General features: G+C 38.6%; 2 protein-coding genes and 1 non-coding gene across 3 annotated transcripts; 2 read left to right on the top strand and 1 right to left on the bottom strand.

Moving 5' to 3' along the window:
• The first annotated feature begins 730 nt into the window (after window positions 1-730).
• Window positions 731-5,978, top strand: haao (3-hydroxyanthranilate 3,4-dioxygenase). The gene is made up of 10 exons (XM_041050350.1): window positions 731-896; window positions 1,149-1,227; window positions 2,048-2,131; window positions 2,385-2,491; window positions 2,597-2,686; window positions 2,789-2,832; window positions 2,945-3,090; window positions 4,353-4,421; window positions 4,558-4,640; window positions 4,818-5,978. The coding sequence occupies exons 1-10, from the start codon at window positions 808-810 to the stop codon at window positions 4,888-4,890; spliced, it is 864 nt and encodes a 287-aa protein (XP_040906284.1). The 5' UTR covers window positions 731-807; the 3' UTR covers window positions 4,891-5,978.
• A 102-nt stretch (window positions 5,979-6,080) lies between these two features.
• Window positions 6,081-11,186, bottom strand: LOC121189879 (transmembrane protein 229b-like). The gene is made up of 2 exons (XM_041050351.1): window positions 8,361-11,186; window positions 6,081-7,034 (listed from the first exon to the last, which is right to left on the bottom strand). The coding sequence occupies exons 1-2, from the start codon at window positions 8,410-8,412 to the stop codon at window positions 6,550-6,552; spliced, it is 537 nt and encodes a 178-aa protein (XP_040906285.1). The 5' UTR covers window positions 8,413-11,186; the 3' UTR covers window positions 6,081-6,549.
• A 270-nt stretch (window positions 11,187-11,456) lies between these two features.
• On the top strand, window positions 11,457-11,550 carry trnai-uau. The gene is made up of 2 exons: window positions 11,457-11,494; window positions 11,515-11,550. It is a non-coding gene; the product is annotated as a tRNA-Ile (tRNA).
• Window positions 11,551-14,777: the final 3,227 nt, after the last annotated feature.

Raw genomic sequence — 14,777 nt, 5'->3', positions numbered from 1 at the left:
GATACGGTGTAAAATCTGAAATCAATTGTTTTGATCACCAATCTTGTTCAACCTCAGAGTGAACAGTGAATGAGAGAATGAAATTACACTGTATAATTTGTCACTTTGCAATTTCAGTTAACTGTTTTTGCATTTGTGAGGCAATCTATTGTGGCAAATGTATGTTAAATACAATACACATAATCAGTAAAAACAATTTCTATGATATTGCTAAACATAAGGTATAACTGATGTTACTACATTGTGTAGTGTGTGAAATGTCTGTACGTAGGGGCAACATTTCAGCTTAAATGTTTGGTTTTAACTGGTCGGTGTATTCTTGTTTCAACAGTATTTTTTTTAACCAAATATCACATCAAAACTTGGTTTGAACCTTTATGTGCTCTGTGAATGAAAATATTCAGTGTAAGTAAAAAATAATGTGCAAATGAAACTTGTTTTAAACCTCTAATGGATACATATCCTCAGCTATTTTGGGGAGTTTCCTGTGTTTATCTAATTGTTAGTTTGTGTTGAAGTCTCATAGGGATCTGTCAGTCAAGTTATGCATTCGGTTTACAGGAGAGACCTCATGAAAGTTGTAATGGATTCCAGTAGATCTGCAGAGACACAGCAGGATAGCACCATGTTGCTTGCTAAGACAGTACCAGCAACCTTTCACCTGTCAATGAAATGGAGCACCTCCCCACTAGGGCCATGCCCACTTCTGCATTTTGGACTTTCAGTATCAGTCACAGTGTTTGACTTGTCCGACTAGCAGTCTGATCAGAGGCAACACTACAGCACAAAGCACAATCCGTTTTAAAAATGAGCAACAGTCCTCTTCTTGTGAATGTGGAAGGCTGGATTGCAGAGAACCAGAATGCTTTTCTGCCACCAGTTTGCAACAAGCTCATGTGAGTAATACGTTTCATTTTCATTTTAGCCACATTGTTGTATATGTGTGTAATTACTGGGAGTTCCTCTTTGCAACTGCGCGATGGATTACATGATGTGATGAGCAATTTATTTGACAATTTTACAACAATGCAGATTGAAAATCTCCGCAAATCACAGCGTACAGTTTCGGTGCACTGATAAACAATTAACTTCCTCTGACTATCTGAGGACATGTGGTGAGTGCGTGCTTGTCTTTAACTCCTACTCAGGCACTTTTCCCAGTTGAATATCATGTTTGTGGGAGGTCCAAATACCAGGAAGGATTATCATATTGAGGAAGGGGAGGAGGTAAGAGAACAGTAATGGTTATTCTGTATAAAGTCTTAATTCCACACACTTAATTAAAGCAGGAGAAACAACACTTATTTAAAGCAAACTTGGAGTTTACCTTAAACAGCAAAAATGCAAATCACTTGAGCACAACTTTTTCCACTGATTGCATATCAGGAATCTACAGGAAACCAAATCCCTGCTGCTTCCTTGCTTTCTTGTTGTAACTGCTTTACATTCAGCGTTAACTCTCTACTTTAAGTTCCCCACATAATGACTGCCTCTTAAAATACTGCTCTCCTGCTGACCAGGGCAAGCTCCACCACAGTGTTGCAATGCTAGGTCAAATCATTTTGGCTGGCTGCCACTACTTGCTATTTTGTGCGTGCTGTTGTTTGCTGTCAGACTTTTTGAAGTCATGGAATATGTAACATGCAATAAGATGTTGCTCAATAGTAATACTTGGGCAACAGTTTTAGATTTGTGCTCATTTTCTGCTCTATCTTAAATATTTCTTTAATCACATTAACATTAGGATTACACATAATTAAAAATTACTTATGCAGCAGAACAATTTATTCCACACATTCTTCTTTATTGTAAAAATCTGGCATCAGCTTTACCCACAATGCAGCTAATAGCAGTAGCTAATGTAGCCTTGAGTAGAGACGTTGAGTGGGCTACAGAGGTCTGGTAAGCTCATGTCATCCACAGATTTTTTTTTTTTCAGATTTCTCAGACATGCTGTAGTCTTCCTCAACACTTTCCAACACACACTGATGTGTAAAATTGATGGAGTGTCCCTTTAATCCAGTGCTATGCCCCCCATTTCAAATAGCTGTTCTACCAGCTGAGGGGAGACATGTGTCTGAAGGTGATTGAAAATGGCAAACACAAGGATGTGCACATCAGAGAGGGAGAGGTGAGCTCTAATATGTTTTTATGTAACATCTTCTTTGCTATAGTTTTATATTCTGCATATTAAGTAAATTAAAACATATTACTTTAAATGGAGTCCAACTCTGAAGTACTACAAATCACTGCTGGCAGTGCTGCTTTCAATAGTTTACATTTTCTTTATACAATGATCCAGTGCAAATCGGTCAGTAAAATTTGTGTAATGAATTTTCTCTCTCTGACGTTCTGTATTCCATTCATTTCATCCTCATTTGTAGATGTTCCTGCTGCCAGCTCGGATCCCCCACTCACCACAGAGACAGGCCAACACTGTGGGACTGGTGGTGGAGAGGAGACGGCTGCTGACTGAGACTGACTGCCTGAGGTTAACTCTTCTCTTCTCTTCTCTTCTCTTCTCTTCTCTTCTCTTCTATTCTATTCTCTTCTCTTCTCATAAGTGGTCCAAATTTGTGGATGTTGGTGCTTTCAGGTACTATGTGGACAAGACCACTGATGTCCTGTTTGAGAAATGGTTCTACTGTCAGGATCTGGGAACTCAACTAGTGCCAATAATCAAAGAGTAAGACATCCACCCCTCATCCATCTTCCTTTACAAACAGTCTTCGTCAGCTCAGGTGATCTGTTTGACCTCAGTAGTTGTTGGTCGATGTTTTACTTGCAGGTTCATGGCATCAAAGCAGTGTAAAACAGGAAAACCTGATCCAAGTGAGTTGATCCAAAATTTCTTGTTATCCCTGTTAAAATTTTTGATATGTCAATCCAAAGTCCAATCCATGTACATTTTAAACTGGTGCCGTTGTTGTCTTTTGATGAACAGATGAAGTCTTCAGGGAGCCTCCGTTCCAAATGAACACCATGAACGTGATGTCGCCCTTCTCCTTCAAAGACTGGCTGGACAAACAGAGGCCATTGCTGGCCAGTGGCAGGCCCGTCGACATGTTTGGAGCTCAGTTTGAGACAGAGGTACTATGAATCGTGTTTTCAAAAAGACTTATCAGTTTCAACTTCAATACTTTACCAACCAAACTGTGTATGTAGCACAGAGTAACTGTTAAGTATTGAGCTTGCATTATTACTTGTTCTTTTGTCAGATAATTGTTGATTTGAATAATAATTGTGCCTATTTTAGACTGTTTAATTCAGGCAAAACTCTTGTATGACTACGTCTGTTTGGGCAATGTTTCCTCATGAAACATTGAAGATAAGCCAAGGTTGATCCACCTACAACTATATGTTATATTATTGCTTTACTTTCCTGTGTTATAGTTTTTCCCCCCTGGATGATAACTGAAGCTTCACAAAGCTGTGCTAGATGAGCAAGCTTGCTAATTTTCAGTGGTCTAATTACTGCCACAAGCAAAGGGCAAAAGTTTTTGCTTTAATGTACTTCGTCCATTACTTGTAGTCAGTCCAAAGAGCATAAGCTGTGAAGCTAAATTGCCTGTACAGGGGGCTAGAGTTTAACCTGTTTAGTCACCTAAATCATGTTGCTATGCTCCATAAATGATTGACAAGCCCCTGATTATCCCAGGGTCTGTGCCCCAAGCATATTGTAATCCATATATTTTACATGCATGTTCTTCAGTAATCCCTCCATCTGCGATTTAAGAGATTTTCCTGAAGCTCCTTTTGTTACATTACTGTTCCCCTGCAGCATTCAGCATCATAACTGTGACATACATTAAAACATCATTACTCTATAGCTTACAGAATATCAGTGCTGTTTACACCCTTTTCCCCAAAATCTTTGTACTGTTCTCCATACAGTCCTAATAAATACAGTAATAAAATACAGTATTTTACTGGTACCTGATTCATTCAGTGAAATTACACTGTAAACCATGAGCCTTATCAACATATGTATTCTAGGGTCAAATTTCAAACCATGACCTGGAGTTTACCTGGAGACATGGAAATTTTACGTACATGTACAGTAAGTTGCTGTAGTATCACTGGTAGTCTTCTTACTGACATTGTGCTGACAGAATGCCCCATTTAAACACTTTACCGAAATCCTTAAACCAGAGGGTTTGTCAAAGTGAAACTGAAAGCTGGACGCAGGCAGTTTTGGCATGATCCTGCTTGTGGAAATTCCCTGTGAATGTACAGGATTGTAGATAAAACTAGGACACAGAACAAGGCAGAAGATGTAATGTGCTGAGGACTGTGATCATAATACAGAAGATGGAAAAATGCTGTAATACATTTTCTTATGATCCAAACAGGCCATAGTGTTTGGACCTGGGCTGACTGAGACAACAGTTCCACAAAGTGATGTGTGGATTTGGCAGCTGGTATGTTCTCTAAAACTGTAGTTCACTCTGTAGCTTCATAAGTGTGATGAATGACCCTCTGCATAATATCCAAACTCTCATTTGTGTCCATCTTTTTAAAATCATTTTCTTTTCTCCTTTTCTCTCTGTCTCTCAGGAGGGATCCTCGAGAGTGTCTCTGAATGAGCAGGAGTTCACTCTCTCTGCAGGAGAGAGTTTACTTATTCCTGAACAGAGCCAGTGAGTCAATATTAACAATGAATGACAAACTGATCCAGTCAGGGTACACTCTGCTGGGTAAAAAGATATTCAGTTTCCACTTCAGAATGACTTGCCAGTATTGACTTGAGACACTGATTTCACGATTTTAAAAGATGTTTGCCTATAAAAAATCTTAAATGGCTTCTTCCGCTGTAGGTACCAGTGGAAGAGAGATGAGAGGACCGTTGCCCTGTTTGTGGTTCAAAACCCTGAGCGGAAGAGACCCTGACCATGACCTGCCAATCACACATTAACTATACATTACACTGTGTATCTGGGGAGGAAAACCCCAATTCTACACAAATACAAGTACACAACATGATACACACTATTGTATCTGTCAATGTAAGTTGAGTAATGAGAAGTAAATTGTGTATCATCACACACAATAATGTAAATCATGCCCTTGTAAATGTTAAAAGCATTTCAGTATTAATAGGAACAAGAAGTTGAAACTGTAAATTGCACTTTGTCGTAGTTACACACTCTGCTGGTCAAAAGTTTTAAAACACCTTCATTTTTCCAGTTGTTGTTGAAATGTATATGTTTGATGTCTCAGTGATTCTGAAGTTAAAACCTGGAACAAATCAAAAATGAAGATCTTTACAAAATGGAATCATGGGGTCTTTCTGTTTAACTATATCTGATATAAAGCTCTGACTCATTGAGCAGCTGAAACAAATGATGACACTCTTTCTACAATGGAAATGAAACATTGTTCAGAAAGTTTGTCCCAACACTGTTGCAGAAGTTGCAAATACTTGTAGTTTGCTTTGCTTTCACTTTCTGTCCAGTTCATCCTAAACCAGCTCCATGTGGTTTATGTCTGGAGACTGTGCTGGTCTTCATCATGTGAAGCTACTGTCTGGTTCTTTTACTCTGATGAATCTCTATCCAACCAGTCAGTCTTCCCCTGTTACTTGTCTTTTCCTCTCCATTCTGACAGAAATATACAGGACTATGTCCTAATAATTCATGAGAGACAGAGGGTTTGTAAGTCATCAGCCAAACATGGGTCACCTGTAGGAAGTGTCTGCATTAACTTTCAATGTTTCATTTATTTCCTCTGCTGTAAGAGAACTGTAAGTTCACCAATTTCTTAATCTCTTTTTAAGAAATGTTTTAAATGATTTAATTTTTTTTTTTTTTTAACCTTGGGTAGTCTACTACTCACATTGGCACCTTTGCACTATTTAAGGTTGTTAGGGTATAAAAACTGGAAAAAATGGGTTGTGATGAAACTTTTTATCACTACACTAATTTATCACTACCTTTAATTTTATGTTGACATCTTTATGGTTGAGAGAAAACAAAGACATACATGTCTGTAGAAATAAAACTGTGCGATGTGATTATTTGTCTTAATACACACTGTCCTCGACAGCTGATACTTTAAACTTTTACTTCCTCATTGGTGAGACGTAGGTGTAGGACTGCTCTAAATCCCATTAGCTGTTACTGCTAATCCCAGCTTTTAAAAAGCACACACATATATATGTATAATTTATAGCTAAAGTTTCCTCCTTTCTGGCAGCCAGTTTGAATGAATGGATTAAAATTTATAGCAGTGATGAACATAAAAAGCATACTGATGGGCAGCATAGAGGTGGATTTTGATGCAGGAGGAATATCCAGGGGTATTTCAATACTGTTTATTGTTTTTGTTTTGGGTTTTTTCTTTTATTTAACACAAAGACTGTTTTCTTACTTTAGCCTGTATTTGACTTTCTTTACTCTTTAATTACATTAAGAGATTAAATCAATCAATTAAATTAATCAACTTTTTAATGTTAAAATATCAAAAACTCACAGCGCTGTATCCTAAAACATTGTTCATAAATGTTTTGTGGCTGTTTTTGGAAGCACATTATTCCATATTGGTATCTGTTCAGCTGTGCAGTCTAATCCTCAGTGTGTTCCTGATCACATGCTGCTCAGCTATAAATGCTGCCACAGCCCAGGGTAGTGCATACTCCAGAGTGACCAGTCCTCCCAGGTTGTACCTATAACCTGAGTAGTCCCAGGGACAGGCTCTCAGCAGCCTCAGCCCTGCTCCCCAGCTGAACTCCCATAAGTAGATGAACAGGGTGTAGACCATGAGACGCACAGGCAGTGGCTGATGCTGAGCCAGTAGCCACGCTCGCAGGCTCTCCATGAGGTAGATTGCAGTGGCATACATAGGCAGTGCCCACAGGCTGCTGTGACCTGCCAGCCTCCTGTCCTGGGTGCTGAACCAGTCCCACACAGCAGTGAAGGCCACCTCACACAGGCAGCCATGCAGTGCATACACATAGAGACGAACTAGAGCAGAGAGAGGGTGACTGGAGCTGCCGCCATGTGGCTCTGCTGGTGCTTCATTTTCAACACTGGTCCCTGCCACAAAGAAACTGAAATTAATGCACAAATTTGGCAGAGTTTTATAAGCCACACCAAAATGAAACAAAAGTGACATGTTCATAAAAACAAAAGTCCTGCACTAACTAGCTTTTAATTAACTTTTGCAAAGATGTTTTACGTTTTAAACTATTCCTATTAATTAATGCACAACAAATTAAACACAAGCTGAATCTGGTCTGATTCTGATTCTGACAACAAATTAAACACAAGCTGCCCTGTCAGTACATTTTGGTCCATGTAAATCTGAGATACATTTACACACATATGATTGACAAGTTGTACATGAAAAGTAGGTGTCTGTTTCTCTCATACCACAGTTTTTCTGTTTTGTTTACATGGCTGATGTATATTTTTTACACGTTCAGAAAACCAACTTCAGTAATGATGTACACCAGCTGTTGCCTGTTGTTTGTCCCTGTATTAAAAATAGTCAGGTTATTATGGCAGTGATAGCAGCTTGCAGTCCAATGCATTTGGTGGTGGGACCACAGGTGTGTTGACTCTAGTATTAGGGGCTGTTCCTTCCACTTTTGTTTTCTTCAGTGACTTTAAAGCAAACGGACGATCAAAACTGATTTATAAGAAACCCGGGAATTAAACCAAGAATTAATGCAACACTTGCAATTGGATTGGATAAAGGTGGCACTCCATTTATCATGGATCTTCACATATTTCTTCTTTAGAATTATTATGATCTAGAATTAAAACACTGTCAATCATGAAATTCTCCTGTCTAATGAATCTTTAGTGTTTGTTTTAGTTGATTTTGAGAATCTGCTTCTAAGAATCAAATTAAACAAAGACAGAATATATTACTTTTTATATATTATTTTATTAATTTCTGAAAGGTAATATTGTTTATTTTTGGAAGAGATGACCTTTTTGTATTGATGTTCTTTCCTGCATTGTCTATCCAGTGTGTGAAGAGTCCTGTTTCGTCCCCTCTCCACAGGACACACAGCATAGTGTATGTGCTCTAATGTGGATTAACAGGATAACAGCCGAGCTTAGAGAGTTAAAGGCTCAGAAAATCTTCAACAGGTTTCCACTCTGCTCTGTAAAATAGCGCAATTTTTCATTGTCTATCAACTAGGTCACTATGTCATTATCAATTATTTCTCCTCGAAGTGCAACACAATCAACAAAAGTTTCGCGATAGCTTTGAATCAAACTCCATCATTTCACTTACTACAACTGAGATAAAGATGCAGTGACAAAAAAAATCCACATTAAGTCACAAGTTGTGTCCTTCAGCAGTGATTGAGAATAATGTTGAAATGCAAAAGCAGTAATCATTCTCACCTTGGTCATAACTAGCTTGCGTTCTCCTTGTATTTAGTTTTCTCGTTTCCATCCCTCGGCGGCATATGGGTCTCTGTGCCTTTGTAATCCCACTGCTTCCCTATGTGTGTGTGTGTGTGTGTGTGTGTGTTTGTGTAGGTGTGTGTGTAGAACATGGGCTAAACATTAAGCTGCTCCATGTTATCACACTGAGACAGTGATGTCTCTGTCACAGGCTAGGATTGTGAACTCAGGTAAAGACCCAGGAAGCAAACCTGGGCCATCTGAGGAAAATGTGTGTGTGTGATGATGCACTACCAATAATAGTATTGATCCCACAGAGGCTGAATGTTATCTTTTAAGCCTACAGTAAATGTGTTAATGAGTGTATTGATATGTGCAGACTTGGCAGCGTCTGAATCACACCCAAGCTCCATTTAATGGTGTATTTTATGTTGTGGGCCAACTCGAGGTTTATCAGTGAACCACAGTAACTGGGTGTGTCAGAGAAGCTGCTTGGAATATAGATAGATTGAAGAAAAGACTTACATTCCAACAGACCCTCTTTGAAAATGTACATCCTTAATTAACGTTATTAATTAACGTTGACTAGCAAATGTTAGCATACTAACACACTAAACTAAGGTAGTGAACATGGTTAATATTACACCTAATATTTAGCTCAAACCTACAGCCTCACATAGCTACTAGTATGTCTATATCAAATAATACTTGGAATTTTCCTTGAAATGCCTCTGTGGTTCATCCCAGTAAGATAATTCCCAGCTAAACTGTCTGTAAGAAACATCTGATTCAAATCATTTTGCTGATTCATATGTTCAAATAGCAAAGTTGTTGTAAGTCTTCTTGATAAAATATCTAACTTTGGACATGTATAGATTATATTCATACATTTTTCTAAACAATTTACACATTTATTTTATATTAAATGATGTGTCATTTAATTGGTAATAATTTTTAAAAAGTCAATCTTCCAATCTTCCTCTCAATAAGTATGGTCTGTTCATTTTATTTATTACAGCAGCTGAATGTTATGGCTTCAGTAAAGACAATTATACTATGTTATGATGATCATTATCAGTTATTCATGTCTGAAAACAGAAATAAGGAGCATATTCACGAAGCACTGACACCAAGACTCGAGACATGTTCAGATAACTTTCAACACACATACTGTATAAATACGGACACAGAGCTCTACCAGTACAGATTCACACATGTGCTCCATACAGTGTAACCATAAAGTGTGTGTGAGAGCAGATGTCAGTCCTGACATGGTGCCACTGTTGGGTTCTGTGTGTTTGTTTTGTGAGTGCTCTAATAAAACAATTAGATGAATGGTGGACCTCTAGATCAGAGTCCAGTGGTTCTAGCAAACACACATGTAGGACTGTGAAGGGGGACTACGCTGCTGTATGGAAGTCAATGACCATAAAGCTATTGAGCTGACAAAGGTCGGACTCTTCACACAGTGGTGAACTGGGCTGACTGTGTGTGTGTGGCTATGGCACTGTTGTGTAATGAGCGGTTACCAAAGAAAATTTGGTTAGGGAAATAAGCATTCTCTCTCTCTGAGGAAACATAGAGCAGCTTCACCTGTTGCTCTCCTGTTGATGTGCTGAGCTGAATGTTCCCACATTTAATTTAAATGAACTGATTCATTTAAATTAACATGTGACAAGATGAAATGAGATAAGGTGAAAAATTAAAATGAATCAGGAGAGAAAATGAGACTTGAAACTAAATGGGACGAATGCGATAAGGTGAGATGAGATCAGATGAGATGCAATGACAAGCAAGAAGGCAACATTAGGTACAATGCGTTCAGCTGAGATGTGGTGAGACGCATTACAATTAGACAAGAAGCAGTGAAGTGAGGTTAGCTGAAATGAGGCAAAATGAGAAATTTAAAGAAATTAGTGGAGAAGATAAACCTGAAACGACCTGAAACAAAATGAATTAGTGAATGGTAGATAACTAGAGGTGGGCTTAAATTGACTGGCCCAGAGACGGGCTCACTGGTGACAGAGATTTTGCTTGGGTTGCCCGATGGCCGGTAAAAGCCTGAAAGTCTAACATCATAAGAGCTTTAGTTTACTAACACTAAAGTTGGCTAACTGGCCCAAAATAATTCCTGCATGCATAGGGTACATGGTTTATGCAGATTTTCCAGTATTTTATAACATTTTTAAACATACCTGCAAATGATGCAGCTTCTTCTTCCTCGTTGCCCTCTTGGAAATTCTGTCCCACTCAGCTGCAGCTGTAGACAGCACATCAAGACAACAGCATGTCCACATTAACAATACACCAGACCTGGTACTTCAGTTAAAGCAGTCAGTAGAGTGCATATGCAAATGTCTGAAATGGACCAAAGTCTAACAAAATCAATAAGACAGAATAGACATCTTCTACTAATAAGACCTCAGAGGCTCATTTACCATCATCTTTCCTCATAAAGGTGTTGTTATAGCAACAGGCTCACAGGGTACGAGCGGTTATTTCAATAAGTGTATTGTCAATGTACTTTTATGACATAGTTCTTTGTACTAAATTTAACTCTTTGTATAACATGATGATTTTGACATTAAATTATTTAATGTTTGCTGTGTCATTGAGATTCTTTTTTTCTGTAAGACATGTACTTTGAACATGTTGAGGACTGTTTGTGCTTCCTCATGTTTCACAGTGGCAGCCACATGTATAACACATAGACTGTATAAGACAGGTATAACATGACCGACCCCTCCTGCTCTTATAACCCTGGCTCTGTAACCAGGAGAGGGGCTCGGTCTGTGGGGGAGACGCTGGGAGGACACGACAAGACTGCCGTTCACCATAAATCGAAATTTGAGTTTCTCATGCATATGACTGCTCGTATTAGTGTTTACTTGTTTCTGACCCTGATTATATGTTTAACAGCGCTCCGTTTAATAAAATACTCTACACTTATCACTCACCATTGTCTTGTCGAATTGTGATCTCAAATAAAAACTGAACTAATGCATGTTAAACGATAACAAAAGCAAACTGCACGTAACACCGGTGGTTAGTTGTCACATGCTCATAAACCCAACTGCGGCTCAAAAACAGTGAGCTCCAGTGGCGCAATCGGTTAGCGCGCGGTACTTATATGACAGTACACTGTAGAGCAATGCCGAGGTTGTGAGTTCGAGCCTCACCTGGAGCAGCCTTTTGATACTGAACCATCGTATGCTGTAAATACATTTCATTTTGTATTACAAATACTAAAAACCCTATAAACAACGGGATACTAGCGTTCTCTCATTGTGACCACATGAGCCTTTAACCAAAATAAAAGCAAAGACAAAGTCACAAAGACAATCTCACAAATAAATGAGACGCCTGTAGGGTTCTTATAGCGATACGATAGAAACCATAACAAATGTCATCTAACAAGCCATAGAAAGTCCCCTTGAAGTCACTTAATATAGACAAAAAGACTTCATTATTATTATTTATATTTTGCGACAAACTCAAAACACAAAATATCGTTGCAGTAACATGGCATACGAGATAAGAGTCACGCTATTCTTCTTTACAAACTCTCAAGTAGCATGTCAGCTCTACCGCCAGCAGGGGGCAGCATGTCTCCATCTCTGCAAGGGCCCAGTCAAATAAGCAGGTGAAAAAACAAGTGACTCATGTACTCACCGTGCTTAATATGCTGACTTCGAGTTTGCATCGTGTAGTAGTCATTTAAAAATCAAATCATGTTCTAAAATAATCTGTGAAGAAAATAATAAAATTAAGTTATTATTGAGAGTTTCTACTCCTATTTTTTTCTGGCCTCATATAATTCTGGACCAATTTATTCCATTAAAAAAACACAGTACATGGTCATATTCCTCTTATAAACATCATAACATGATTTAAAGCTCCTGGAGGGAATGCAAAAATTATTAATTATTAAAAAATTATTCACGCAAGTGATTAGATCATGGATCAGTGTGAGTGAAATGTGTTAATTGTGCAAAATAAATTTTCATTGACTTGACATGATGGTTTACTTTTCTGCCACTAGGGATCAGTGTTGTCCACTGTTTGGATTTGCTGGGGTTTTTTTTTTTTTTTTTTCTTCCCTGGTGCAGATGTGACTGCTTAAATGTGACTGGCTGTGTCTGGTGTTTGAATGAAAACAGCCAGTCCAAGTTTGCTCTTCCTCCTTCTGCACTGTGTATTATCTGTGTGTGTGTTCTCATCCCTCTGTGCATTTCACACAAGCTGACGTTATTATATGGTGGAAACTGCTGCATGACCTGTACATATGGATATGTAGGTAATTTGTAGTGTACTATCTCATTGTCTGGCATATATATTTTAAACAGGTAGTCATTTTTCATCTTACCATGCTGCCCATATAAATACCTAAGGGTAGTGTGAGGAGAGCTGTGAAGATGTGACTGGTGATTGGGTATGTGTGAATGGAAAGATGGATGTTTGGGTAGATATAATAAAACCTCAATTCGACACACAAAGTCACTCACACGCTGGTTCCACCCATCTTAACCCTAAGGTGGATGTGTATTATTGACTCACAAACCCAAGAACAGGGCTAATGTAGAAAACATGGAGCGCTGAGAGATTTAAACTTGCTCCATTGTAATCAGGCCAGATGCAAAGAGCATGAGATCACCATTTTGCAAAAGAGTCTATGTGTGTGTGTGCGCGTGTGTGTGTGCGTGCTTGCAAAGAGTACTCGATCATCCACTCAAGCAAGGAGTATTCATAGTAAGTATGGGATGGGAAAATTTCACCAAAATTACTGAAGACATTACCATTACAAGTCTCATCTGATCCAGCAAACACACTGTCATTTTTTTCCCCTAACATGTTCATCACAGTTCCTATCATCACCACTCTATACTTGCTCATACAAACATTAGCAGGAGAGTCTTTTCATTCTGCCAGTGTTGTCTTTTCTCCCCCTCCTCCCACAGCCGATTCCAGTGTAAACCAGTCGTCTCCTCTCAAGATGACTTCATTTGTGTGCATGTTAGAATAAATGTGAAAGTGGAAGTAAAGTGCAAACTTCTTTCAGTTATTATAACAACTATTAACATGCAGCTTAAGATGTGACAGAGGAACTGTGATGCTAAATAATTTTGAATTAACCTTGTCACTCTGAATAGTGTAAATAAAAGTGTTAACATTGAGCCTATTGTCTAGTACAAAAATTCCAGCGTACACGGAGGCTAGTGTTAATAAATTTAGTATATGCTAAAGTGTTTGCATGGCGTCTTTAACATGGATTCTTTGTTGCGTCAGTATAGCATAGGCAAAGGTATTGGTGTTTATGGGCTCTCAACATAGCACATGCTAAAGTATTACCACATAGCCTGCTGTGCCTCAATATAGTACGTGCTAAAATGTTAGCATGGTGTCTGTTGTCTTTCAACATAGCAGAACTGTTAATGTCTACTGCCAATGTAGTGTGTGCACAAGTTAGCCTATAGCATACTGTCTCTCAGGACAGTGCTGAAACAGCCTTGACTCGTTTAGTGCATAATAAATCTGCTTATGTGTCTGTTTTCCCTTCACTTCACAGGCCATCCTATCAAAAGCCTGTTTCATTTGTCTCAATTTCAAACAATGTCTTGATGACTCTGGTGCCCTATATAAAATGTAATATGACAGTGCACAGTGTACTAACCACGGCCTACTAGTTTACATGCACTGTACATAAACTGTTTTGTTTCTGTTATGACAGAACAATCTGTGCAGAATTATTAGATCAGGGGTTAGAACAGGTTATACTGTAAGGTTCATATCAAGCACACATTCCACTTGGGACACATTTTGTCAGTACGTGGGTCATCCTGTCTTTAGCTGCACAATGGATTTAATTTGCTATTATATGAATACACAGCATGCAGATCAGTTTCATTCTAACAGAGAGGATGTGTACATAAGAATGGACGATAGTGCAATTCATGACTGGTCAAAATTTTTGATGGGAAAAGAAGAGTGGGAGAATGGGAGACAATGACAGGGAATCACACAGTGTACGAAGAAGGAGAGATCTGGACAGAAGCTGAAGGCACCGTAACTGGAAGCCTGACGGTGTCGTGGAAAAGCCTGTGTTCATTTCTTTGCCCTGTCTTAACACACAGACACTTCCTTATTTTACAATGTTCGTGGGGACTCGTCAGTGACATAATGCATTCCCTGGCCCCTTACCCTAACCTTAACCATCACAACTAAATGCTCAACCCCAACCCTAACATAAACCTAAAATCTTAACCCTCAAATAGCCATTTAAACTTGTGGAGTTCAGCATTTTGGACTGCTAATCAGCATAATCTTTTGACCACCAATGCTTTTCTTGATAAATGTTAAATACTATATGTTCCCACAAGAACACTTTGTCCCAAATGGGTTGTAGAAGATACACAT

The sequence above is a fragment of the Toxotes jaculatrix genome, chromosome 11 (genome assembly GCF_017976425.1).
Source record: "Toxotes jaculatrix isolate fToxJac2 chromosome 11, fToxJac2.pri, whole genome shotgun sequence".
Taxonomy (NCBI): Eukaryota; Metazoa; Chordata; class Actinopteri; family Toxotidae; genus Toxotes; species Toxotes jaculatrix.
The sequence above is the reverse complement of the archived record's forward strand: the minus strand, read 5'-3'. Positions and strand labels throughout refer to the sequence as shown.